This window comes from Delphinus delphis, chromosome 19 (genome assembly GCF_949987515.2).
Source record: "Delphinus delphis chromosome 19, mDelDel1.2, whole genome shotgun sequence".
NCBI classification, from domain to species: domain Eukaryota; kingdom Metazoa; phylum Chordata; class Mammalia; order Artiodactyla; family Delphinidae; genus Delphinus; species Delphinus delphis.
The window spans coordinates 52,323,022-52,351,014 of NC_082701.1; the positions used below are offsets into that span (position 1 = coordinate 52,323,022).

The 27,993-nt window shown below is 45.5% G+C and overlaps 1 protein-coding gene across 1 annotated transcript in view; it reads right to left on the bottom strand.

Moving 5' to 3' along the window:
- Positions 1-27,993, bottom strand: part of STX8 (syntaxin 8) — a 239,952-nt gene that overhangs the window by 154,846 nt on the left and 57,113 nt on the right. The window contains exon 6 of the mRNA XM_059998072.1: positions 22,071-22,163. Within this exon, the coding sequence (XP_059854055.1) occupies positions 22,071-22,163 (93 nt within the window). The remainder of the gene's footprint in view (positions 1-22,070; positions 22,164-27,993) is intronic.

Below are 27,993 nucleotides of genomic sequence, written 5' to 3' on the forward strand. Positions count from 1 at the left end.
ATTAAACGCAGAAACTTGTCTCACGTGATGAGAAATTCAGGAGTACCTCCAGGGGCAGCTGATTAGAGGTTCAGAGACGTCACTAAGTAACCAGGTCCCTTCCATCTCTGTGTGAGTCTCCTATCTCTGCTGTAACAAGTTACCACAGACTTAGTGGCTTAAAACAACACATTATCTTACAGACCCAGAGGTCAGAAGTCTGACCTGGGTCTCGCTGGGTTAAAATCAGTGTGTCCGCAGGGCTGCGTTCGTTTCTATGGGTTCTGGGGAAGAGCCCATTTCCCAGCTTTGCCAGCTTCTGGAGGTGCCTGCACTCCTTGGTTCGTGGCCCCTTCCATCTCCAACTCCAGCAATGGCTGGTGGAGTCCTGTCACACCACACAACTCTGACACTGGCTCCCTTGTCTCCTCTTCTACTTTTAAGGACCCTGGTAATTACACTGGGCCCATCCAGATGGTCCAAAATAATCTTCTCATCTCAGAGCCCATAGCCTTAGTCACATCTCCAAGTCCCCCTTTTCTGTGTAAAAGTAACATAGTCTTAGGTTCCAGGGACCAGGACATGATCTTTGGGGCCATTACTCGGCCTGCCACAATCTCTGCTCCTCCAGCCTCAGCGAGGGCTTTGGCCTCCAGCCGGTTCCTCTCAGAGTCACAGAATGGTAATTAGAGCAGTTCCAAGTATCACACGCAGACGGTACCTTCCAGAGGAAGGAAAGAGTGAGCCACCTCTTTCTTAGAAGGGAGAGAAAACCTTTGCCAGAGGCCCTAGAAGTGCTTCTCCTTCATGTTTAACTGAGACGGGTCACTGGCCCATTATCAATCCAATTTTTGATAAGGGGAATGGGTTCACTGTAATCGGCACAGATTGATAATTTGGGATGGCTGTCAGAGTCAGCCATCACATTCGCTACAGTGTAGCAAATACCTAGAAGAGAATATAATCACTATGTATAGAACACTTATAACTAAAGGTCCAGCCCTGAGCTAGATATTTTACGTGTCACCTAGCTTAATCTCCCATCAACCCTGTGAGGTAGGAGTTAACTCATTCTTACCAAGAAAACCAAGGCTCAGTTTGAATTTTACTATTTATTCTAACTATAGATATTTCTGTTTATACTATTTTATATAGAGATGTAGATGTAGATTTGCTGTCTATTACGGACAGGAGAGTTGAGTTGAAATCTGTGTTTCTACTTTGATGCTATGACAGTGTCGTCCAAAGTAACCGTGACTTTAAGAAGTTCACCCTATGGCTTGCTAGAAACCAGACTCCAAGTCCTAACTTCGAGTCCGTTGTCATGCTCTCACTCCTCAAAGGCTGTCAGAAATTTCCGATGCGGTATGCGCATGCCTTAGAGACTGCTTAGAGAATGAAGACGATGGCACATGAGGACGAGAAGCTCAGCTAAGCACCAGAAGTCTGAATTCTATAGGTCTATCAGTCAAAGTCCAATCAGGAGACAGAAACCATACCAGCTATTTTAACAGAGAATTTAATAGAGAGAACTGTTAACACGATAGAAACTCGTAAACTAGGTACTTGAAAGGGTAAACGCACAACCCTAAGGTATCACGGAAGCAGTATCGGTAGCAAAAGGAATAAGTTAAGATTATTAAAATTAGGAGCCTAGAGGTGGGCTCTATGGAAACGAAACTCAAAGTTCTGCGGAGGAGGTGCCCCTCAGCTGGTGCAAGTGTCTGGAGGGCACCCGAAGAGGCTGACCCTGTGACTGCGGGAAAACTGCCAACTGCATTCAGCTGCTGCTACCAGGGTGCAGAGGCATAGCTGGTGTGATGCGACAGACAGGAAGTGAATGGACGGGGCCTGTCCCTTTCTGTCCTCCAACCTTGCAGCATCCTTCTAGCACTTCCTACTGGCGCAGCTTAACAGGAAGCCAGCTGGCAAGGCAGAATGTGGCTTGCAGAGTGCCAGCTCCAGCATCACAAAGGAGAGCCCAGGACCGTGTGTTTGGAGATAGTTATCATATGTGCTCCACAGCTTTCTTAAATCTGATTCTTAAAACTCAGCAGCTACGAGAGGCAATTATCAAAGAGTAGAAAATCATTTTCTAAAGCAATGAAGGCATTCCTATAAATAGAATGGTGTGCTGAGGGATTTAAGTTAGGAGCTGCAATTCTGATCTTTCAATGATGGCGTGCAATTATTCTGGGAACAGAGCTACGACACAAGGCAAACGTTTACACCTCTAAGTCCACTGCTCGGTGTGATCTTAAAGCGAGTCTCAAACTCAGCTGCATGCCTCAACACAGAGTAGGCTGTACTTTTCCTTCAGATTTACAAAGCAGCACAAGAAGGAAAGAAAAGTACTTAAATATGAAGTTAAACCATGATCTCTGGCCTCCAGTACTGCCTCAGTACGACACTGAGATTCCCGGACGGCGGACAATGTACCGAAAACTCAATCTCAAGTGCGTGTCTTAAGCGAAGAGTGTCAGCAGTGGGCGCGTAATAAATGTTCAAAACAAGCTCGGTGGCCGGACACCGGAACCAGCAATGGAGCCTAAGGGCCTCTGATGCCAATCTCAGCCTCTTAAACACACACGCTGGGTCACGCCTCTGAGCTGTACAGGTTTTAATGTATTCTCCACCACGATGCTCTTCAGCATTAGTCTTCTCCCCTAAGTCATCCAATTTTCTGTCCTTTCTCACCAAAAACACTTCCGCGGTAAAAGGCAGAGGATTATTTCTCCAGGTTGTTTTTCTTTTTTAAACTGTAGAAATGTCAGGCGTGTTATTTTCAGAGTGATTTAAACAGCGCTGGTGTTCTAACGGAACAGCAAGAACAAAGATGCTCAAATATTAATCATCCTCCCCGGCTGTCCGCTGGGAGTCGCTGAAAATGGCAACATAACGCTGTCTTCTGGCTTCGAATCTCCGTTACTGCCCGTGCGGCTCGCAAACACTCCCTCCCTTTCCAGAACATATGGAACGATCTCGGCAAAGAATTTGCCTCAGTGAACCCTGACTGGCCAATCAAAACCAGAAGGCTCCAAGTTCAATGACTAATATTGGGAATGAACTGTGCGTGGTGAAAAGGAAATTCTGTGCGCTGGAGAAATTTATACCCTGAGAGCAGCCGTATCACAGGTGTGCAGGATCACCTGGAGAAACTGAACTTTCAAGAAGGCAAGTTCAAACATTTCTTCAGGCCGCACGCCTGTCATCACCAAGGATGAAAAACGGAGCGGCCCGCGGAGGTATCAGCGCTGCCGGGGCAACAAGGGCTGCCCTTGACGGAGGGCTTCCAGGGCTTAGCTTGGGGCCATCGCTGGGCTAAGCCCCGCTGATGCAGGATCCTATTTAGTTTAATCCCACAGCCCATAAGGTAGGTGTTATCATCCCTTCTCTACATATGGGGGACGAAGCTTGGAAAGATTAAGAAAATTGTTCTTGGTGCCGTAGCTAGAGGGGGGGCTCCCCCTCCAATTCCAAAGCCTTTGTTCTTAACCACTGTACTCTTCAATATTCTTTCCCCCTTCCTCATGCCCTGACGTTTGTAGAAAAGGGGAGGGGAGGAAAACTAGATGCAAGAAATATTAAAACCTGGACAGATAGAGGTTGTACAAAATGGTCTTGGAAAATATGTGGGGAGCACCTATTTCTAAAGAATGGACGAAATACATTAATCACCTTGGGCAATAAATTAAGGACTATTTCCAAGATGAAAGACATGTTGGCTGCTGAGAAGTTCTAACAGTGACCTTTCAACAGAGAGCGTGGAAACAAGCATTGCAGAGACATTTGCTAGCTCTTCAAATTCTAGGTAAAACAATGAAAACTCAAAAGGGGTATTACAGACTTCTAATCAGTTTCATCCTAAAAAGCCACTGGGGATTAAATCCCCAGCTCGTTTCCAACAACAAAGTGACACCGACCTGTGTGCAGTACGCCCTCATCCCATCTTCCTCTGCCTGAGGGGTAATGGGGACAGCAATCAGGGTGGCCTGGCGGCTCCATGAGAACCCACAGAGACTCAATTCAACCAGCCTTCACTGACCACCTATGAAGCATGAGGCATCGTAATGACGACTGACGAACAGCTGTTGAGCGCTTGCTATATGCGAGGCAATGTGCCCAGCATGTGTTTTATCCCATTTAATCCTCACAGAAACCCTGCGGGGTGGGCACTATTATTTCCCTGCTTTAAAAACCAGATGACTGAGGCGTAGAGAGGAGTTAGGTCATTTGCCCAAGTCTCTGGCATAATCACTAAGGCTACAGAACCCTGCAGGCTCTGCCGGGTGAAAGAGCCCCACCCTTCCAGATGTGACCATAATGGAAAGATAAAGATACACGTTCCACTCCCTCTTGCTTCCCTGAAACGCAGGACACCCCTCCCCGGAGCAGGGGGAAGCCGGGGTGCTGACCCCACTCTCCAGAGGGGCTCAGGGCGTGGGAAGGCTCCAGGAAGCCACTCCAGGTCTTGGAGCCCAGGGGTCACCCGCCCTGACCCTCCCAGCTGTCCCGGTCACGTCAGGGCCTTTCATCCAACACGGTCGTTACTGCCCCCTCGCGCTTTTAACCGACGTTCATTCAGAATGGAGCTTGAGTTGACGTGAGATACAGAAAAAACACTTCTTGAGAAGGAGTTATTACTTTGTTCTATTTTAAAAGGCAGGTCCCCGGCATCTCCACCAAAACAAAAGCAAAAACAAGCCCCATAAAAGGTAGAGAGAGCATACACACTAATTCCCAAGGAAAACCATCTTATTTCCCACGGAACTGAGAGAGCCGAGTTCTTTCAGTGGTTTCTCTCTCCAATTAAAAATCTGCCCATTTCATCTTTCCCTTAATTAATTAGTTAATAGTAAGAATTACCCATGAAGTGTGATATTTTTAAAAGAATAAAACTATGAAGTCTGCAACTGGTTTTCTTTAAGTAAAAGAGGTATGATGCTGAAGGTGCCGTTAATAGGACATTGGTGCACATAAAACAAAGCACATCATCTTTCTACTGGGTCTGAGTTTATTATTTCCCAAGTTCTTGAAGAGAACCCTTTATATCTGACAGCTTCCAGTTATTTCTGAACAAGCTATAACTGAACAACAGTTTTTAAAGACAGAAGGCCCTAAAATATACAGCTCCCATAATGACACACATTTAACTACAAAAGGTGAAAAGACAAAACGTTCCATATTTTTATCCTAAGTACGAACAAAGCCACCGTTAGAAATAGGGTAGAAGCAATATACTGGTTGAATTCCAAAGACTTATAAACATCATTTGAAAATGCTAGGTATGGGTCAGTCATCTCCAGAGACTTGCATTCTAGTTAACACACATCCCATCTGACCCGTTCATTTCTTATTCTATAGACCTAACAATTTTCAAAGACTTAAAACTGATCCAACGTGTGGTGGACCCAACAGAGATGTACCACACCTCGGTCCTCCTTCAAGGAAGGACTTGGTGCCCCAGCTACTGGGAGTGCTTTCAGCAAGTGGCCTTTGGCCATCAGCCTCCTTAGGGATTGTCCCAAGGGCACGGAGCTGTCTTGCCCGAGGACATGCTCCTCCCAGGGCAGTCCACGTCCAATGACTGATCAAGATGGGGGTCTAAAGGCCCCGTCACGTGAATTCAACATGGGCCAACTCTCATAGGCCATTTAGGCTCCAAAGCTTCCCACGGTGTTGGCTGAGGCTGTCTTCAAAAACTCAGCTTCTCCCTCCACCCATCCGGCTTCTGTGGCCTCCCTCGCTCCCACAGATGCTGACCCCCCAGGAGCTCCCTAATACACATCCTGCATAGTAAACGCCCTCCTGAGGCTGCCCGGTATCCAGTCTGTGACTCGATACCTCTATGGATAAGAAAAAGATATCCAACTCTCAAGGTAAGTGACACAAGAAAAGAAGCTGGGAAAAAAGCTTTCATGATTACCTTGGTACTTTCCCTCCTCTATGTGACCTATGCTCCAGAGGCCTTTAAAACCCAGCCTAGAAAAAGACTGAGCAGCTCTACCTGGGTTGGTCTTTGCATTACTGCAGTCAGACAAGAAGCACAACAGAACTCTGGGCGAGATAAGCTGAGGTACCTGGTCGGCCCACAAACTCCCCTGAGTGGTACTGCCACCTGGTACATAATACACTGTGAACTCCCAGACCATCAGACGTATTCCTATTCACATCCGAGTCTAAGCCCACACGTCTTTCTCTCTTGTACGCAGACATGCACGCACACACTCACTCCATGTCTCTCTCCCTTCATGTGGAAAACTGAGGCCTAACTATAGTGGTGGCAGGTTACATGTACATAAGTGAAACACACATACAATCACCTCATCAATTTACATCCCAAACCAGCACCTCAAGCCCCATCTCTCCATGAGCCCAGCTGAAACATCCCTCACAATCACAACTACTCCCCAGACTCTCCGCCCACTTCCCGCAAGTACAAGTTTTTTAAATTATTTTTTAAAACAAAGAAAAACAAAAATGGCTACTCTTATGCTCTTTGATTGGATGATGAAAGAAAGCAGTAAATGAGTATTCAGCTCACTCCCACCTCTAAGACCCGCCAAGCTTAGGATGAGTTCAGTAGCACAAATCCCACGAGTCAGGAGTGAATCCAGAAACAGAAGTGAGGGTCCCTTCTCGACACAGGGCCTCAAATGATCCTACCCGAACGACCCCCAGGGTACAGAAACACACTGGGGTCTCCTTAAGTTCACTTAGTGGTGGGTACACAACACTTAACGCTGAAACACGCTTCAAAGGCTGGTTAATTCTTCAGTACACAATTGAAATTTTTTTTAAGTTGTGTTTATGGATTTCAAACTAACCAAACTGGCTGACAGAGCTACTTTGCCTTTGATGTCAACCCAGTTCCTAAACTACCGTTAAAATAGTTAGAACTACTGTAATAACAATTAAAAACTAGAAGGTCTTTATCACTGCATTCAGAGGATGTTTCCTCTAAAATTCCTCTCCTGGCGGGTCTGTCCAGAAGGAAGGAGAACATCGCGTTCCTCCCCCAAAATACACAGTCCAGACCGGGCTACGTTCGTGCTCCAGCTCCTTTAATGATGCTGAACCATCTAAAAGCACCGCCCTGCAACCTCAGTTCCTTTCCTGCGGTCTCCCCCAGCCTAAGCACTTGGTTCTAATCAGACCACTTCCTTCCTGCTGCTTTGGTTTTTATTACCCAAGTGCTTCAATCCTTTTCACCACCCCAGATGCTAAACAACTTCCACTTTGAAAAGCACATTCTCTGCGACCCCTAAAGACAGGCCAAGCTCAGCAGGTCTTCCATATCAGAGCCGGTCTCACCCATTCTAGGTGAAACTGAGGCGCAAGGAAGGGTCCCCGGCAGCTTCCACCTCCTTCCTGTACCCCCTTCCCTTCTGAAGAGCACACGTCTATCCAACTCAGAAATCAAGCATCGTCACTCTGCCACAGATCGTCCAATCAAAGAGAAGTGTAGTGATACGATAAACAAACCACACTGGGTGGAGGCCTCTGTGCGGAAAACAGTTAACATGCCAGGCTCGACTGCTTTTCTTAGGAAAGGCCTGCTCACAAAATTGGCTGGTGTTTGGGAACTCGGATTCGGGGAGGGTTCCCACCGTTAACTGATAAGTGTGGTCACTAGTCCTAAACTGTATAAACAGTCTGGTTTATGCTGAATGCCTGCTTTCCTTCTGGAACCGGGGAACGTACCAACTCCCTCAAAACTAAACAAAACAAGAAAAACCCTGGGCCCCCACTTCCTCATGAGCTTTCCTGGTTGGCAACACTTTACAGGTGTTGTCACAACTGGGGGACGCAGGCGCATCCTGTGCGCCTCCACCTGCTGGAAGAGGCCCGCGGGAAGCTTGTGCCTGGTTTCCCCTGGACTTTGCCCCTTGTGGCTTTTCTCTGGTTTTGCTTTGTACTCTTTTCACTGTAATCAACTGTGATAACCATGAGTATAACTAGAGTCGATTCTTGTTACTCATGGTAGTTCTGTTCTACAAAGTCACCATGAACACTGAATTCACGAATACGGAACCACTGTCCCTAAAGGAAATGTGTACGCGTGTGTATATATTCTATATAGATATAACGCAGACTGTATCTTAAACCCTGAAAACAACTCATCCTGGGAGATTCTATTTTATTTTTCAAAAGAGAAAATGAAACCGATAACCAACAAGGGCCTACTGTATAGCACAGGGAACTATAATCACTATTTTGTAATAACCTATAAGGGAAAGGAACCTGAGTAACTGAATCACTGTGCTGTACACCTGAAACACAACATTGTAAATCAACTACACTTCAGTTTTAAAAAAAGAGAGAAAATGAGGTTCCTAAGTGTCAAGTGACTTGCCTGAGGCTGCCCCACTAACAGGAGGCACAGTTGGGATTCACACCCATCCCACTGGCCCCAGAGCCGCAGTCTCCACCCTTTGGCCACCTCTGCATGCGAGCAGAGATAAAAAGGCACAGCGTCACCTGGTTTGACCTTGGCTGGGAATGTGTCCATCAGGTAACCCCAAATTCTCACCTCTTTACACATGTCCGTTAACTGCCAGTACTGACGAGGCGGGGGTATACATAAATGTTAGTGAGCGGCCGACGATCTGCTGAGTCCTGTGAGTCCTAGCAAAGCACCAAACCCGAGGGAGTGGTCTTGGAGCCCCCCCCCAACCCCGCATAACCTCCAAAGGGAGCTCTGGGTTCCCCTTTCCTGCAGAGGCACCAGGGAGCAGGAAGTGCATGATCACTGGGTCGAAGCGGCAGAAGGCAGAGCTCCCAGTGTGACCTGCTCCTGCATCTGTGACTGCTTTGCTCTTCCCTTTGAGATTCTCTCCGGTCTCTGGTTCTGGCCTTTCTGTCCTCTACTCTCCACTCCAGCTGCTAATGTTGGTCCGACAGCCTCCCCTCTTGGAAGTCAACGAGGAACTGTGGTGCAGCCCAGCGGAAGGGAAGCCTGATGAATCACATGGGCCAGCTGTCCTAGGGCCTGAGGATAAATGACATTTCCCCCGACAACTGTTTCCACAGCTTTTCCTTTGGAAAATCCTCGCCCCTCTCTCTCAACAGATGACCTCTCAGCTGACTTCACAGCCAGGTAGAAACCAAGACACTGACCTAGAAGAAAGGGGTAAGGAGGCACTAGACCAGAGAGAGGTCAACAAAATAAGTCCTTGTGACCCCAAGTGGGCCCAGCCCAGTTCACCAGAGTTAAAGCTAGCAGCGAAGCCAGGTGACAAACATCACGCGTGTGTCTGAGTATCCTTTCTGCAGAGCCAGCAAATTCAAAGAATCTGGGTTCCTCACGTGGCCGAAGGTTTAATCAATCACACCTATTTAACAAAGTCTCTGCTTATGTAACGAAGCAGCGATAAACACTCCTGAGCAATGAGGTTTGCAGAGCTTCTGGGCTGGTGAACACATGGACGTGCTGGGAGGGGGATGTGCCTGGAGAGGGCAGGGATGCTCTGTGGGCATCCCACCCACAACCCTCTGGCCCTCTTCCATTGGCTTTCCCGAGTTGCATCCTCCATAACAAAACAAATTGTAAGTCAACATTTTCCTGAGTTCTGTGAGTCAGTCTAGCAAATTATGGAATCCTGAAGGGGGGAGCGGGGTGTGGGAACCCTGTATTTGCAGCCAATGGGGCAGAAGTGGTTAGGGATCCTCAGTGCAAGTGAGGGCAGTCCTATGGAGCCCCCACACCTGTGGAGTCTGAGTCGGACGTTAACTCCACATAAACAGTGTCAAAATGGAATTAAATTATTGGACACCCAGCTGGTGTTGGACAATTATTGTTGGAACGACATACTTGCTCTCACTGGTGTTCTCTCTCTCTCTCTCTCTCCCCCCGCCGCCCGTCAACTAGCCCCACTACTATAAACTAGCCCCTTCCTAGAGATGAATAATGAATGTTCTGAGAAAGAGCTGATCTTACATTCACCAAGTATTTAATACCATAAGTGCATGGAAAATAATCACCTTCCTTCCATATCTCTAATTGTCTTATCTTTAGGCAAATCCATCTATAAACACATCAGATGATAACTTATAGGTATCACTCCAATCACAGATGCCCTATAAAACAACTTTCACAGACTGTATTAAAAACTTGTTTAACTGAAGCTTCCAGAACACTAGCTGTTTCAGGAAAACGATTTCTATAGATACTGAGACCTTGTAAAAAATATATATATATAAAAAAGAGACTTTGAGCTCAGGACAGCAGAGCAAGCACACATGGCTTCCTTCCCAAGAGCACAATGAAATGCCAGTAAAAATATTTTTTGAAAGAATAAATCCATTCCATGGTGGCCCTGAAAACACGAAGGAGTGCTATCAGTGAATAAGTCATTTGAAAGGCTTTCTTTCAAAAAAGAAGACTGCTGGGACTGTATTGACAAATCAAAACTCGGGGGGGGGGGGAGCAACTTGAAATACACATTCAGGGCTACAGATAGGAGCTCTTTCTTCTTGATAGAACCCTGGAGAAGCTCTGAGCTTGGAGTCAATGGCTATTGGGAGCCAAAGAATGGCCTACAGAGAGATGGCTGTGAGGCAGGAGCCAGGGCATCTGAGGGGAGAGCTGTCTAGAGAACAGCTGAGCCAGGTGGCCCTGGCCCTTGCCCCTGTCCCATGGGGACTGGAGTCTGCAGTACTGGATCCCAGCTGCAGCCCCCAGGACAGCTCTCTCTAGAGAGGAGGGTTTGCCTAAGGAGCGCCCATGGTGTTGGTGTCCAGGCTAGCAAATGAGTCAAAGAGGAGCCTCTAGGATAGACACAGAGGTGAAAAAAAATAAAAGACATAAAAAGATGTCACCCTGAGGTTAAAGTTCCCTTTCCCTTAGTGATTTGGGGGTAAGGGTTATACAGCAAAAGGTCCTGAATCTGCTGTGTCCTCTTCTACCCTAAGCACACACCCTAAAGGGAAAGCTGCCTGCTGGTATACCCTGCCTGCCCATATAGAACACATTCAAGAGAGAAGATTTGAGGGTGAAAAAACCTGCTGAAATACCAACAAAGCCTACATCAGCTACCTATACTCATCAATATGATCCTTGACTCATGGACCTGCCTTAACAAAGTACCAAGACTGCAGGGGGCTTCGACAACAGACATGTATTTTCTCACAATCCTAGAGCCTAGAAGTATGAGATCAAGGTGTCAGCAGAACTGGTTTCTCATGAGGCCTCTCTCCTTGACTGGCAGACGGCCGTCTTCTCCCTGTGCCCTCACATGGTCTTCCCTCCATGTGTGTCTGTGTCCTAATTTCCTCCTCTTATAAGGACACCAGTCTTATAGGATTAGGGCCCAACCTAATGACCTCATTTTAACTTAATCACCTCTTTAAAGACCCTACTTCCAAATACAATCACATTCTGAGGTTCTAGGAATTGGGACTTCAACCTGTGAATTTTGAGGGGACATAATTCGCCCTAGAGCAGCGTGAGAAAGACTGAGATGAACAAACCAAAACTTACCTGGAGGACACAAACTCTGCAAAGAGCAGAAGGAAAATGTAAAGTTCTGATTAGTACCACTAAAAGGTTTAAAAGACTTTACAACCTTAAAAACATACTTCTGTGGGGGAAAAGCAATCGTAAGCATTAACATAAGCTTTAACGGTGTTTAAAAGTAGAGTTCTCAAAATTAAAAAAAAATCTGTTAGAAGAGCTGAGTCATAGAATAGATAAAATAACAAATCAGTAAAACATGTTGGTAAATCTAAATAAAAACACTGACCATAGGGAAAAAAAAGAGAGCTTCAGTTTAAAACATTATAGAGGAAGACTTTGAAGCAAAGTTAAGAATTCTAAACTTGATTCAGAGATATTTATTTGCTCTAGACTTTGTTAAAAATACGTAAACTTAAGTCTACATGTTAAAAATATAAGAGTGGCTGTGGCCCAAGGTGGGTGGCCTCGCTGAGCATCTCATTCTTGGGTGGAGATAGGGGAAATTCGTTTTCCCATAAAATGGTCATTTCTCAGCTCCTGGCTTTGTATGGAGCCCGTTTTCAGGCCCTCAGGAACCACAGCCCCGGCTCCTATCTCTGCGTGCGTGTTGAAACATTAGTCCCTAGTGTGCATATCCGCTCAGTTACCTCTGAGGGCCACGAGGCTTCCATTCTGCTCATGGCTGTGGGTTAATAAAATACCTTCATTTCTGACACCCGGAGAAACTTTCTTGCTTTCAAGCTAAGAAGTATAAATCAATTTTTTAAAACGTTTCATCTAACATTTCCATGTGTTTGGGAAAGGGAGGGAGGGGCTCCCCATCAGCTCAGTCTACCATTTTGATCGACAGCCTGTACTGTGAATAAAGAGTTAATAACAGAAAACACTTTTAGATCCCTTACAATGTGAGGCCCAACTCTCGGAACTTCACACGTGGCCATTCATTTCACCTTCACACAACACTCTAAAATAGGCACTAAAATCCCCATTTTCTAGACAAGGAAGTTAAGGACAGAGAAACAGGAGGGTCCCATGGCTAGTCAGTACCAGAGGCAGTTTGGCGCCCCTGTGACGATCATTTGTGTCATCTACCCAGTGTGTCCAGTCCTCCCCCCTGCAACCAGATGCAGGGGTAGGATAACACCTCCTAGTGGTTTTAGCTCTGACCAAGGAGCTCTGAACGAAACTGACTTGTCACTTCTGGGCCAGAGCACTTAACTTCAGGAACAAGAGCCTCTAGAGCGCTCCGACTCTCTGGCACAGTGACCATCAATGTTTGAAATGGTGGCTATTCTATCTATCAGGGATCTTAAGTAACCATGCCCACCGATGACCCCGCAACAGATATATACCGAAAGATAAAAAAAAAAATAAAACACGTGTTTTCTATTTTAAGCTACTTATACTTGGGGGTTATTTTTCATAAAAGTTAACTTATTTCTGCTAATATGTAATGGTTTATTGTTATTTTCAAAATGAATATTTTTTAAATGTTTTAAATTTCTAATGCAATTAGTGTTGATAGATATAACCAATGTAAACAAAAGCTCTGAGCAGTTCTCGGTTAAGAATACAAAGCAGCCCTCGACCACAAAGTCTGGCAATCTCTAGACGAGGTAAACACCAACCAATTAAAAGCCGAGATTGTGATATTACTATCTAGTCAGCAGGCCTAAAGGTAAAAAGCAGTAGAGATAAAGAGAGATATTTCCATAAAGATAAACAGATAAAATCACCAAAATAAGATTAAATAATCCTGTATATATGTACCTAATAACCTTTTCTTGACATTTATAAAATAAAAAATTGACCCAGTTACATGGATAAATTGCTAAGTTCACAAACCCTGAAGGCAATTTCATCACACTTCTTTCAGAAACTGACTGGAGGAAGCAGAGGGGTAGTAAAGACACCTAAGATGGACAAAGGAATTCACAAGCCTGATGTATTAAGTGTATAGGAAGCCCCGTCTCCCCAAACTGGGGACCACCCATTCTCCTCAGGCACACAGAGGGGTGACTCGCCACAACGGTTACTAAGACTCAGAGGAGATGTTAACAAGTTCAGAAGAACCAGTATCATATAGAACATAATTCTCTGACCCTTATGCAGTTCAATGAGAAAATCAACAATAAAAAGATGGTTTAAGGTAGTCATTCCAGGTACAAGCTAAGTACGCACTAGGGATGTCACATACAACATGGTAATTAGCACTGCTGTGCACTGTATATGAAAGGTGTTAGAAGAGTAGATCTTAAGAGTTCTCATCACAAGGCAAAGATATTTTTTTCCCTGCTTCCTTAATGTTGCATCTCTCTGACATGACGGATGTACACTAAACCTATTGTGGTAATCGTTTCATGATGAATGTAAGTCAAATCATTACGTTGTACACCTAAAACTCATACAGTGCTGTATACCAATTATATCTCAATAAAAGTGGGAAAATATTTTAGAAGATGATTTAAAAACATGTTTGGAAATTTAGAAGCAATGAGTTGAAAAGCAAAATCAATGGCAATTATGAAATGTAATGGAGTAAATTAAAATAACAGCACTAAATATCAATATCTGTGGAGGGTAAAAGTGGCATTTGAAGGAGGATGTACACAGGCTTTCGTATGTTTGAAAAGAAATGGTATTAATTAGCATGGAGCCATAGTGCTGTTCAAAATTACTGTTAACAGGGAGCTCCCTGGCTGTCCAGTGGTTAGGACTCCATGCCCTCACTGCTGAGGGCCCAGCCTTCAATCCATGGTCGGGGAACTAAAATCCCACAAGCCGGGCTTCCCTGTGGCGCAGTGGTTGAGAATCTGCCTGCCGATGCAGAGGACACGGGTTCGAGCCCTGGTCTGGGAAGATCCCACATGCCGCGGAGCAACTAGGCCCGTGAGCCACAACTACTGAAGCCTGGGCGTCTGGAGCCTGTGCTCCGCAACAAGAGAGGCCCGTGCACTGCGATGAAGAGTGGACCCCGCTCGCTGCAACTAGAAAAAGCCCACGCACAGAAACGAAGACCCAACACGGCCAAAAATAAATAAATAAAATTAAAATCCCACAAGCCGCATGGTGTCGCCAAAAAAAAAAAAAAGAAAAGAAAATGACCGTTAACATAACGGTTTCTTGACTCAGACTGTTGATTGTCCTTCCCAGGAAAACACAAATTCTCCGTAATTTTCAGGGCTTACTAGGTGTTCGTGCTGTGAAGCATCCCAGCCCTGCTCGGAACCCCTCTCTGCAACTTCATCTTGGAACGTCTGCCTCATCACCCACCCTACCAGCGACAAAAGCCTTCTTCGGATTTCTCAAACTTGCAAGGCTCTCCGCGGCCTCACGTGAAAGGTCCTGGCACTACCTGGAATGCTTCACCTGCCCTCCCCGCTTCACTGGCCCACCTTGGCCCAGGTCCTGTAAGCTCAGCCACCAACTGAACCCAGACCTCCCTGTCATCCCCTGCCCGGGCAGCCTGGTCTCTGCCTTGACAGCACATCCCACGATGTGATCTGGGGGAATGTTCGTTTCATGTCTGTCTCTCCCAGCTAGATTTAAGAGCAGTAAGGGAAGGGCTCTGGTTTTGAGTTGTAATTGTTGCTTTTCCATATAAGGGGCCATACACACAGCTGGTACTCAGTCAGCATCTGCAGAATAAACGCCCCACTGCCAATGTACTTACTTCTTCTCCCTAAAAGTGGCTAAACTCTCAGTTTAGACGCATTAACTGCTACGGGACAATGCAAACAGTATAGAGATAGAGCTGTATCTCCCTTTTAAAAAGTAAATTATACAGATGAAATTACAGGATTGATAAAGTAGAAAACAGTAATTTTACATAACAGATGACACCAACCCTATGGATGTTTAGGTCACTGTATAGATAGGTCGAAGGTCGCACCTACACAGTGACTCCCACCTTCCCCTCCAGCCTGCTAACAAGTTCTCATCTCCCCGGCTCTCTGGACTCTGGGATCAGTGGCCTTCTCCCACGTTTCTCAACCGTGTTACCCGCCTTTCCATATACGGGCCTTTGCATATGTTGTTCCCTCTGTTAGAAATGGTCTTTTAAATCTCAGTACATAGACCATGTCCTTGGGGAAGGCTTTCCTAATCCTAATCCACGTCAGGGTCTTCTGTTCTATGTTGTAATGGTGCCCCGTATGTCTCTAACTGGGCATCTGTGCACTTAGCTGTCTAATGTCTGCCTCTCCCTCTAGAACAGAGGGCAGAAACCGAGTCTCACCACAGCTGACTGATGCGTGGGTTCCAGCACAGAGCTGAGCATATAGTCGGCACTCGGTGTTTGCTGAATGAATAGAGAATGTACTAAGGAAGGAAAAATATTACTCTGGATTTGGGGACAGGCCTCACCAGGCTTAATGAGGCCTCTTTTTATTAGGAACAAAAGATTATTTAATCCAGATAAAGGAAAGATACGGAGCCAATGAGTAAAACGTGCACATGCGTGTACAGATGGGCTGTGGCTGCCGCTGCTTCTGCACAGGAGGGTTTACGGTGCCTCCAAGTGACCAGGGGGCAGCAGAAATGGCCGTAGGTCGGGGCGACTGAGTGCAGTTCTTCCCAAAGATGAAGAGATGGCAGGGGGCGGGGGAGGGGAGTGACCGCACAAGCTCCTCTCCATCCTCAGAGTCTCTGAGACTAAGGAACTCACAGATCTCTTTATGAATGAAATGCAGGCCTGAGAAGCTACTCCACGAATCCCAGCAGCCGAATGAAATCTCAATACAGGAAATCTGAACCCAGATCAGCACAGCCACTTGGAGAAAACCGTTCCCCACCAGACAGGTATGTGTCTATATCCCAAAGTTGGGGGCGGGGCGGGCCGCGGTCAGGCCCCCTCGTCAATTCGTAAAAGCCTGCTTGGTCCGTAAAGTGTCCGATGGCACAGAGACATGCGCTCCAAGTCCTAGGCTCAGCTCTCCTGGGACAGAGCTCTGGGCAGTGGGATCGGGGTGTGGCCCTGCTCACTTACCACTTGCCAAGCAGCACCACAAACTCCCTGGACCTCAAACCATGGTACATTTCCTTTAAAGGAAAGCAGTTTCTGTCTGTCTTCCTTCCTCCAAAGGGCAAGCATATTGGAATTCTGGGGGTGCAGCATCAGACGACATCATCCCCGCCACAGCCACCATCTGACACACTGGCAGAGCTGGGAGGCATTGTTTCAGCACATCTTCTGATCCCTGAGCTCGGCTAGTATGTGATCTCACCATCAGGAAAGCCAAGTGGAGAAGGTGCCTGTGTTACATCACAGAGCACTGAGCCAGGACAAGGCCCAAAATGAAGTACTCTACAGCGCCCTTGGCTTGAACAAGCCGTCTTCTTACAGCGACGCTTCCCGACTGTCAGCATTTCAAGCGCCCCGCCCTTCATAACTTTCTGCCGTGCTCATGCTTCACCTGCACCATTTTTGCTCAATGTTTTTCTTCTTATCAACTCACTATCATTTTCCTGCTCACACAAGTTAACTGAATAAGGAGATTCCGTAGTGCTGTGAAATCAGATTTCAAATGCTAGTCACTTTTATTTCTACCACACCTTATATCTTAATAGTTGCATATTTTAAGTTTAAACTGCTTCTCTCCGTGCTACCTCGAATCAGCTGGCCTACTGGACTCTGGGAAATTCTGACACCAGATATTCCACAAAGAGATTCTTTCGCCCAAATGCCCACACATTTCACCAGTACAAGACTAAAGTCTGCAATTAAATTCTCTTCTTAAAGGCTAGGCGGTTTGAGAGGTTGACTGGGGCCCCAGAACTGCAAATTTCCTTCTGTGAAGCCCGCTTCAAAGAAAGCTCCTCAAGACAGAAGAGGAGTTAGACACATGAAGGAGTCCATGTTTTCTCGCATAAGAGGGGTTAACCTGAGTTCACTGACAACTGACAAAAAGACAATGATTACCTACGTTAGTTTCCTGTTGCTGTTCTAACAAATGATTACACACTTAGTGGCTTGAAACAATATACAATCGCTCTCTTATAGTTCTGGAGATCAGAAGTCCAAAATCAGTTTCACTCAACTGCAATCAAGGTGTCCCTCCAGATGCTCTAGGGGACAGTTCATTTCCTGGCCTTTTCTAGCTTCTAGAGCTGTCTTCCCTGCATCCCTGCCTCTATCTTTGAAGCCAGTATCACAGCACCTTGCTTCAGTCATCACATGGCCGCGCTTCCATGTCAAAGCTCTCTCGGCCTCTTTCTTTTTGGGGCCGCGCCTGGCGGCACGTGGGAACCAGGGATTGAACCCACGGCCCCTGCAGTGGAAGTGCAGAGTCTTAACCACTGGACTGCCGGGGAAGTCCCTTGGCCTCCCCCTTTGAGAAGGACACCTGTGATTACATTTAGGCCCCAACCACATAATCCAGGATAAGCTCTCCGTCTCAAGATCCTCAATGGATTAACACGCCTGCCAAGTCCCTTGTGTCATAAAAGGAAACACAGATTCCAGAGATCAGGATGTGGGTATCTTTGGGAGCTATTACTCAGCCTGCCACATTGCTTTCAACATGAAAATGCAGCTAGGAGCTCTAACAGACCCTTACAATGGTAATTCACTGACGTGTACGTGAAATCTTTGATCATTTTGTCTAGCTCTTTCAAAGGACACCCTGGTCTCCTCAGTCCCAGTACTTATGCTGTCGGTAGAGATGAGTGGCCTTCCCTGTCACCGTGGATTCTTCCAGAAAGCAAGGAAAGGTTTAAAGATGGACAGAGAAATGTCGAAAGGACTGGCCGAACTGGGGATATTTGAACATCAGAAAGAATGAGGAGGACCAGCACACACTGGCAGAGGTTAGCGACGCAGCCTGTTCCCGGTGCTGTCTCCTCCCTCGGAACCGGCTTCACAGCTTGGCCAACGCCCAGATCGGGTCTCAGAAAGACCTACACTTCAGTCAAGTCAGTCCCATTCATTTTCTTGTTTTAGTGTTCCTTTCCAAAGGCCCCGTCCTCTTGAGCAGGAACTTTAAGGGGTTTTTCAGTAAAACTGTACCACAGCTGCACTTCGGAACAGCATCTGGGCAGTCAGCCTGACACGAACCCTTCGCCCCCAGCCACCCGTACGGTTCACTGTGGACCGTGGTCCCACGGGGCAATCTCCCTGGCTCGGCCCTCCACCCACCCCTCTCTCCTGCATCCCCCCACCTTCAGCAGATGCCAACCCCCCAAATCCACTAGACCTGCAGGTCTCCCATCACCCGCCTTTTCACTGAGCTGCCTACCCTCTTCCTCATTAGGCTTGGTCACGGGCACGGGAACAGGGTAATTACTGGTGTGGGCCAGGCCCTTTTTAACTCTCTCTGAGAAGATTCCTACAGTGATGATAATTCAACCCTTCGGCTTTGTGGTTACCCTCTCAGTACCATGTACTGTATTTTGTTAGTAAGGTCTGGATACTTGATTCCAAAAATGGCCTGGCTGGCCAGTATCTTAGCCTATTGTTTCTCTCGTTTCGTGAAAACCAAAAGGATAATTCAGTAGGTCAATAAACCAAGTAGAGATATTTACAACCAGAAGTGGAAACCTTCTCCCGGGTCCCAGACGCCTCATTATGTGCTCGGGTCACAATAAAAATCCAGATGGGGCTGCAAGCCTGTTCTCAACACCTCTAGACATAATGGCCTTCTTGACTTTGACAAAAGGAATAAAGGCTGATCACAGTCCTAGCAGGAATATCATTTTTATCCTCAGAGAGTCTCTCTGTCCCTATGAACGAAAATGGCTGACTCTGCCCTATTTCTGAGGAGCAAATGTGCACCACAGAAAACCACCAGCATAGCTGCCATCTCAGTGGGAGGCCACCACAGAGAAAACCCAGCTAATCTTGGCAACTCATGGAAAAATACCTCATGTTTGTCTATGTACCCATATGTGCATCCGGGTCTGGAACGGAGATGAGGGCCGGGGAGGCACAGAGGAAGAGGTGGAAAGGATGGGGGTAAAACGTGTGATGGGAAGAGAGAGTCTCCGTGACTAGGATGGCAGATGTGCACTATATAACCAGGCGAAGGGTCTGTGCACGGGTGGGCTCTCCATCTGTCATGTGAGCATACGAGAGGCAACGGAACAGTACCGTACTAAATACATTCTCTCAGCATATTCAACAGGCGCACTGGTTCCCAAACCTGGCAGCCTACTGAAATCATCTGGGGAGCTTTAAAAAAGTACTGATGCTTGGGCAGAACAGCGCCCCCCACCCCCGAGACATCTACATCCCGGAACCTGAGAATGTTAGGTTGCACGGCCAAGGGGCATTAGGTTGCAGATGGATTAAGGTTGCTAAATCAGTTGACCTTAAATAGGAACACTATTCTGGACTATCCGGGTGAGCCGGACATAATCACAAAGGTCCTTAAAACAGGAAGAGGGAGACAGAAGCTAGAAGTCAGAGTGATGCCACGCGAGAAGGACTCAATCCACCGTTGCTGGCTTTGAAGGTGGAGAAGGGGGCCACAAGCCAAGGAATGCAGGCAGCCTCTAGACACTGGATAAGGCAAGGAAATTAATTCTCCCCCACAGCCTCCAGAAAGGGATGCAGCCCTTCCGACACCTGGTTTTAGCCCAGTGAGACCCATAGCCGACTTCAGAGCTCCAGAACTATGAGGAGGGGGTTGCGCCGTCTGAAGCCACTAAGTTTGTGGTAATGCGTTACAGCAACAACAGAAAACCAGCTCAGGTATGGCCTGGGCTTTGGAGGCTGAGAAGGTCCTCAGGCGATTCTAATACGCAGCAAAGTATGGTGCTTACTGAACAAGATAAGGACGTGCCAGTGTGATTGCTTATGCAAGAAAATGCTCGGAGACCTCATCTGGGAAGTCAGCAAGTCACCTCACCAAAGGAGGCACCATCCATCCTTGACCATGGACCACGGTGACTAGACATGGCTTATCTGAGCGCACCACAGGATGCACGTGCTTTACCAGTGTGTGGCTAGCGTCCTTTCTAGACTGACCCACTCAACAGGCTAAAGTTCCTTGGGATAAAGAACAATTATACCTCTGACAGGCAGATTTCCTACAGAGCTAACTTTCTTCTGAATACTGTCTTTCAAGGAAGGAACTGGCCAATAACTGAGTCAGATGCAAGTACATGAATTAGTACATTCACATCAGCGCCATCAGGAAAGGACTGAATTGTCCTCCTCTCTGCCCTTAAACCATTAAGAACCTCTATTGGGATGGTAGAGCTAGAGGGTTTCTCCATTTGCTTTGGTGATCTATTTATTTATGACAGATGGCAGATGGATAGAATTAACTTTTTATTCATTTAGGACAGATGAACGGAATAGTACTGTGGCAACAGATGAACTCAGTCTTTGTAGAGATGAAGAAAAGTGGGACTTGTATAACCTGACAGGTGCAGCCCCGCTTTGGAGCGAGCACGTGCCCGCTCCCAGGGCTCCAATGCTCGCCCATACAGGGTAACCTTTCTTGAAAGCCGCTCCACCGTGAGCCTCCACGATACTATGACCACAAGCTGAAACCTTTTACTTTTTACTTTTCTCTCCCCATGTTGTCTTCCTTAGAGAGGAAGCTAGTGTGAAATTTCATTTCTATCCCTTACAACTGAGGTGACGTTACGGGGTCCCTCAGCCACTCTGGGCTTCACCTCTGACAAACAGCAATAACATCACCTTCCCAGTGCTATGCGCTGATTAAATGAAACGGCACAGATTAAAGGGCTTAGCACCTAGTAGGGGCCTTCGATAAACGCTTGCCTCGCTGAAACTCAACTATTCTGCTTCCACCCAGCACCTCGCTGCTGAAGCTGCTCACATCTCTTCCCTTTGGTCCTGTCCTCTCGCCGAGCTCTAGTACCTCATCTCCCACTGTCCACTTGACGCTGTGACTCGGATTCCTCACTGGCATCTCTCATTGGACGGGTCCAAACCGGACTTAGGATCTCCACTCACAAACCAGCGACCCCCCCTCCCCCATTCCCCTGAAAGGGTCCATGCAGTAAAAGAACCATCAGTCCCCTGCCTCCATCCGCTCTTCTCCACTCCTACTGCTGCATCTTCCATTCATGCCCCTGTACCCTCAACCGCATACCTCAAGCACAAGAGCCTTCTGGGTAGGCTCCTGACTGAAAGCTCTGTCTCTCCCAAGCCATCCTGCTTGTGGGTTTGCAAACTAATCTTTCTCCAGCCAGGTTTGTCACATCAAGCCCTGAATAAAAAAATCTTCAAGTATTTTTTCGCCCTGCAGCCTGGTATTTATGACAGAAGAGGAGCCAACGCCCCCCCCCCCCCCCCGCCACGATGTGTAGAGGACAACTCAGTGTGCCCTGCCTCTGCGCTGGTGTACGACGCACTGAGCCACTTCACCCCGTGACCACATAAGGAGAGCCCACAGGACAAACAGATCACAAAACAAAGCATTTTTAAAAGCAGCTACAGAAAACTGGACATCTTTTAACCGAATTTCTTTTCCTAGTGTTTAGTAACTACAATCTGAATCTGCCACAAACCACCCTCAATTGCATTAAACTATCAATGTAAAAATCCATTGTTGTTCAACTACTTCAGGTGTTTTGTAATAGTAAAATCATTTAACAATTAGACAAGGCTTTAGCATTTATATTAAATGGCAAATCTGGTCAATTTCAGACGTGTTCTTACCATTTTGTTCATTCAGTTCATTCCCAATTTCCTGCCCCATTTGTTTCTGGCGACTTATGATGGAGGAAAGGGCATCAAGGCCTGCGTCCTGTTCTGAAAGAAAAAGTGAGACAACTCACTAAAAACCAAAGGAAAACAATTTAAAGTCTAGAAATAGACACAATTCAATATATGATCAAAGTAACATTTGAAATCAGTCAGGAAAAGAGAGAAAATAGTTAACATTATTGGAACAATTGGAACAAAATTAAAAAGTTAAACACTTATAACCCTCAGACCTTAAACTAAAATGATTTCCAGATGAATTACATTTTAAACATTACAAATGAATGTAAGATTTGACTATATAACCATTTAAACATTCTGATACTTGATATATAAAGAGCATGTACAAATCAATAACACAATCTTCCAATTTTTTAAATGGGCAAAGGATATAGATAGGAAACGCCCAAAAGAATAAAAAAGGAAAAAGCTCTGACATCGCTAATTTTTTAAAAATATCAACAAAAAACAATACTGAGGTGTTTTTTTCCTGACTTATCAGATTTGTAAGCATTAAAAAGAATGCTAACACCCAGGGTTAAGTAAAGTGTGAAGAAGCTCTAAGTGCTAAATCACAGGAGGATAGTTAACACATCTTTCTAGAGAGCAAATCGTGCCTACCTCTTGATCAATTCTATGTCTAGGAAATGTGTGCAACAAAACATCTGGATGGTATGCCATGATGTATATACAAGGATACTCCTTGAAACACTGCTTCCTTTGCCGCTTTTCAATTTATCGTCTCTCAGCTCCAGGCTCACCCTTTTCTGACTGCTCTGTGAAAATGGATCTGGGTCCTTTAAATAATTTTTCCTTTGCCAGCTTTGGCGGTGGAGGAGACTGCAGAGATACTGCAGGGGAAACGGGTTTTGCTTCCTGGCTCCAGTGCTCTCCTGACAGACTCCTGCCATGCTGGCAGCTCCTTTGGTGTGCAGTGGCCAGCAGCACCCCAAGGCCAGCAACGTCTCCCAACACACCCCCTCCTTGGGCAGTTTTGGAATAGAGTGCCTCCAATTAGACGCCTCCCTGTGCACTGTATTCCCTAGTACCCTAAGGACCGATCTCCAGGCAGTGCCGCCAGCTCGGCACCACAGCGACTTCTCTGAAATCCAGTGAACCCCAGCTGTGCCCTCTTCTACCTGATCTACACCTCAACCCTGGGGGTACTGCTGTGGGTTCTCTGTCTCCACAGGGGAGTGACTACACCTTCTACCTGCTATTTCTGTCTCTTTACTTCCTGCTGGCTAACCCCTCATTACTCTAACCCCGTTATAGTTAGTAATTCCGTACACTACATTTTCCATGTTGAAATTTCTTTCTCCTGATTGGACCCAGATAGATACACTTATAATAGTGAAGAATTAGAAACAACCTAATGCCCAAACACAGGGATTGGTTTAAAAACGGAGTATAGGGACTTCCCTGGCAGTCCAGTGGTTAGGACTCCACGCTTCCACGGCCGGGGGGCCTGGGTTCAATCCCTGATCGGGGAACTAAGGTCCCACTAAGCCATGCAGTGAGGCCAAAACAAACAAGCGAAACACAGAGTACAGCCATAGAGGGAAACACTATATGGCCGTGAAAAGTGATATTGTACAGGTATATTTTGATTTCAAAAGAAGTTCATGACACGTTATTGGGTTAAAAAAGAAAGCAGAATACAAAACAATGTATAGTAAGATAGCATTTTTGCTTTTAAAAATTGTGTTACCTTTCTAAATTTTTGAAAATTTAAAGAGAAAAGAACTCCAGTTACTCAAGATCCTTTATTTAAAAAAATTTTTTTTTAAACTCTAGACAATCCCAATCTCTTTATAAATACTTTATCCCTTTGCTTGCAGGTGCATTGGAAAGAACATTCCAAGGCTGAGTGTAACGACTCTTTCCACCAAGCGCTCTGCTGGGTGAGGGTAACATGCCATTCGTGGCTCCACTCGTTGATGGGTTGTTTTTTTTTAAATGTCTGTTTCACATGAAGGGCGATCTACAAAAGCAGAAATCATAAAGGTCTTCTTGCCCCGGATCACATTAACATCTCCTTATGTAGTTTTTCCTAGTCTTTTTATGGGATTAAGCCATTACACAACTTGTTAATTCATCTGGAATTTATTTAAACTAATGGTGTGCGGTAAGGACCCCTTAGTAACGATTTTTGACACTACATGCTCTTTTAACTGTACAAATGACCTGCTGTCTCTAGGGATCATTCCAAGGGACCATTTTATAGCAAAATCACTTTATAATGAGGTCCTTTTGGTCTTCAGTAACAACCTCTTGGATGGCCTCCAAGAAAAATCTATCATCAACCTAGTGCTGCTATAGGATGACCGATGTTACAGTAAAATTCCAAATGCATCCCCCAAATAAACTATATATATTGTAGAACTGAGGGGCAAGTGTCAATGCGAATTAAAAGGTAAAACAATATAAAAAGAGAAAAGGAGATTCCTCTATGGTTTTCAATTAGGGAAAAAATCATTAAAGTCCTGAAGTTGCTTTACCTAGTATAGACATAGATTACGAATGAAAAATACCTATGTTACACTCTTCACTTAACCCTGACTCATTATCTGCCTTACTACCTAGAGGTTATCTTGCTAATGCAAAACAAAAAGAGGGCTAAAAATCCTGCTCTACTCAAATCATTTCTATAAGAACTTACTACCTCCTCACTATGTTTAAGTGCTACAATAAATTTTCATCCTATAATTCAGAAACACAGAAGGTCCAGATACAGAGATGCTGTGTATGTAATAATATTGATGACTTGGGCTTCTATAAGTCTTTAAATTTTTATTGCAGTATAGTTGATTTATAATGTTTAGTTTTTGTTGTACAGCAAAGTGAATCAGTTATGCATATACATATATCTACTCCTTTCTAGAATTTTTTTTTTTTTTTTGCGGTACGCGGGCCTCTCACTGTTGTGGCCTCTCCCGTTGCGGAGCACAGGCTCCGGACGCGCAGGCTCAACGGCCATGGCTCACGGGCCCAGCTGCTCCGCGGCATGTGGGATCTTCCCGGACCGGGGCACAAACCCGCGTCCCCTGCATCGGCAGGTGGACTTCTCAACCACTGTGCCACCAGGGAAGTTCCTTTTTAGATTTTTCCCATATAGGTCATTACAGAGTATTGAGTAGAGTTCCCTTTGCCATACAGTAGGTTGTTATTAGCTATCTATTTTATATACAGTAGTGTGTATATGTCAATCCCAGTCTCCCAATTTATCGCTCTTGGTAACCATAAATTTGTTTCCCCTTGGTAACCATAAATTTGTTACAGTTTGTTATCTGTGACTATGTTTTGTAAATAAGTTCATTTGTACCATTTTCTGAGCTTCTACAAGTCTTAAAGCAGCATTTCTAAGGGGAGGCAGTGTGGTCATCTTAGAGCCAGTGAACCAAAGAAAATGCTGCTACCTGCAAAAATATCAACGATTATCAAGACCCATGCAGACAGCCACCCAGAACCATGTAAAACTACTACGATGTTGTAATCACAGCTCATTACTATAATCTACCCTACCTTATCGATACCCTAAATCATTATGATATCACAACAGATCATCTGCAACATACCATACTCTATTAATCATTCTTCAATTTTATAATGGTATTGACTTTAAAAACTGGATGACCACTGCACTACATAGAATAACGACCCCTAAAGATGTCCACATCCTCATCCCGGGAACCTGTGAATATATGACCTTACATGGCAAAAGAAACCCTGCAGATGTGATTAAGGGGAAGGAATTGGAGATAGGAGAGGACTCTGGATTATCCAGGTGGGCCCAGTTTAATCACATGAGTCCTTAAAAACAGAGAGTCTTTCCCAGCTGTGGTCAGAGGGAGGCACGAAGAAGGGTCAGAGAGATGCAACTTGCTGGCACTGAAGACGAAAGAAGGTGTCCAGGAGTCAAGAGATGTGGGTAGCCTCTAAAAGCTGGAAAAGGCAAGGGAATGAATCCTCCCCTGGAGCCTCCAGAAGAGAACCCAGCCCTGCCAACACCTTGATCATAGCCCAGCAGCATCTGTACGGAACTTCTGAGCTACAGAACTATAAGATAATAAACTTGTATTTTAAGTCCCTAAGTCTGTGCTAATTTATTATAGAGCAGTAGAAAACCAATACAAACATTTTTGGAAAAATCGCTTCAGAACAGTTAGGTGTTTGACTACTTCCTATCTTAAGACATGCAGAAAAACCATCTTCTAACTAAATACCATGTAATTGTGGGAGGACAATCTGGTGGCTGTAGATTAAAAATAAAGGGACAGTCATCATAATGTATTCTTGTCGAAAGTAACAGACGTCATTCTGATCAAGCCACTAAATCTAACTACCAATTTACAGAAAATATGTGGGACAGAGGGGCACATTAAACAATGTGTGTGGATACAAATAGCAATTCTAGATAGTGGGAAACTATAGGGCAAATGCCCTTGTTTTGTCAACAAAGAAACAGCAAAGAAAAAAAGAGTTGGCAAAGGCACCTACCTACTAAAGAAACTTAAGGGGGGCTTCCCTGGTGGCGCAGTGGTTGAGGGCCTGCCTGCCGATGCAGCGGACGCGGGTTCGTGCCCCGGTCCGGGAAGATCCCACATGCCGCGGAGCGGCTGGGCCCATGAGCCATGGCCGCTGAGCCTGCGCGTGCGGAGCCTGTGCTCCGCAACGGGAGAGGCCACAACAGTGAGAGGCCTGTGTACTGCAAAAAAAAAAAAAAAGAAAAAAAGAAAAAAAAAAGAAAAAAAAAAAAACTTAAGGGACACAACAATTAGTTGCAATGTTCAGACCATATTCAGATCCTGAATTGAACAACCTGAAAAAAAACCCATCATGGGACAATCAGGGAAATCAAATATCCAGTTGGTGTTCAGATTAAGAATTGTTAACTTATTAAGGGTAATAATGGCATGGTGGTTATGTTTTTGTTTTTTAAAAAGTCCTTATCTTTTGCAGACATGCTTTAGAGTTATATTCTGGAATATTCACCAATGAAATTGTACAGTGTCTAGGATTTGCTTCAAAAACAATCCAGGGACGGGTAGGTGGGTAGACATATAGATGAAACGAGATGGGCTATGGGTTGATAATTGCTGAAACAAGTGATAGGTAAGACGGAATCATTATCTTGCTTTCTCCACTTTCATATGTTTGAAACTGTCAAAAGCAACAAGTTACCAACATTTTAACAAGTAAATAAAACCAAGGAACATTCTTAAGAACTGCAACCTCAGGCCCCCGACTGAGCACATGACAAGAGCCCCAAGGGCTGGGGCTGGGGCTTCTTTTCCTATGGTTTTGCCCAACTGGTGGTACAGAGCAAGTATTTAATAAAGGCGTTTAAACCAAGGAATGACCACAGAAGACCCTCTAGGTCTGTAGAAGGAAGAAATACAGTCTCTGCTACACATATATGGAAGGACTCCTCGTTAATACTAGACAGCTCTCTGAGTTTAGATAATAGAAAAGGTAGCTGATGCTGTGTTGTCCAGTGCCCAGAGAGGAGGGATGGAAATTCCCACATGTGATATATAGGAGCTCTCCTTGAAGAAGGGGAAGTAGATAAGGTCAAGCTGGGTAAAGATAATCACTATATTGGAAAGACTCTTAGAGCAAGTTCTAGGAACAGATGTTTTTAAGATCTGAGGGGCAAGGAATGTTGGTCTAGGTGACAGCTGCAAGAAAGGTTATCTTGAAAAATCTGTGAGGTTATGATTGCAAGTGTTCAAAGATGAGTTGCTTAGATGCGCCAGGGTACAACGCAGCCCGGCCGGCCACCTTCCCCACCGCTATTTCTATGAAAATACTTAGAGACCTAAGAACACAGAAACCCAGAACCAATGCACAACTTTCTGCTAGAATCTAGAAAGAA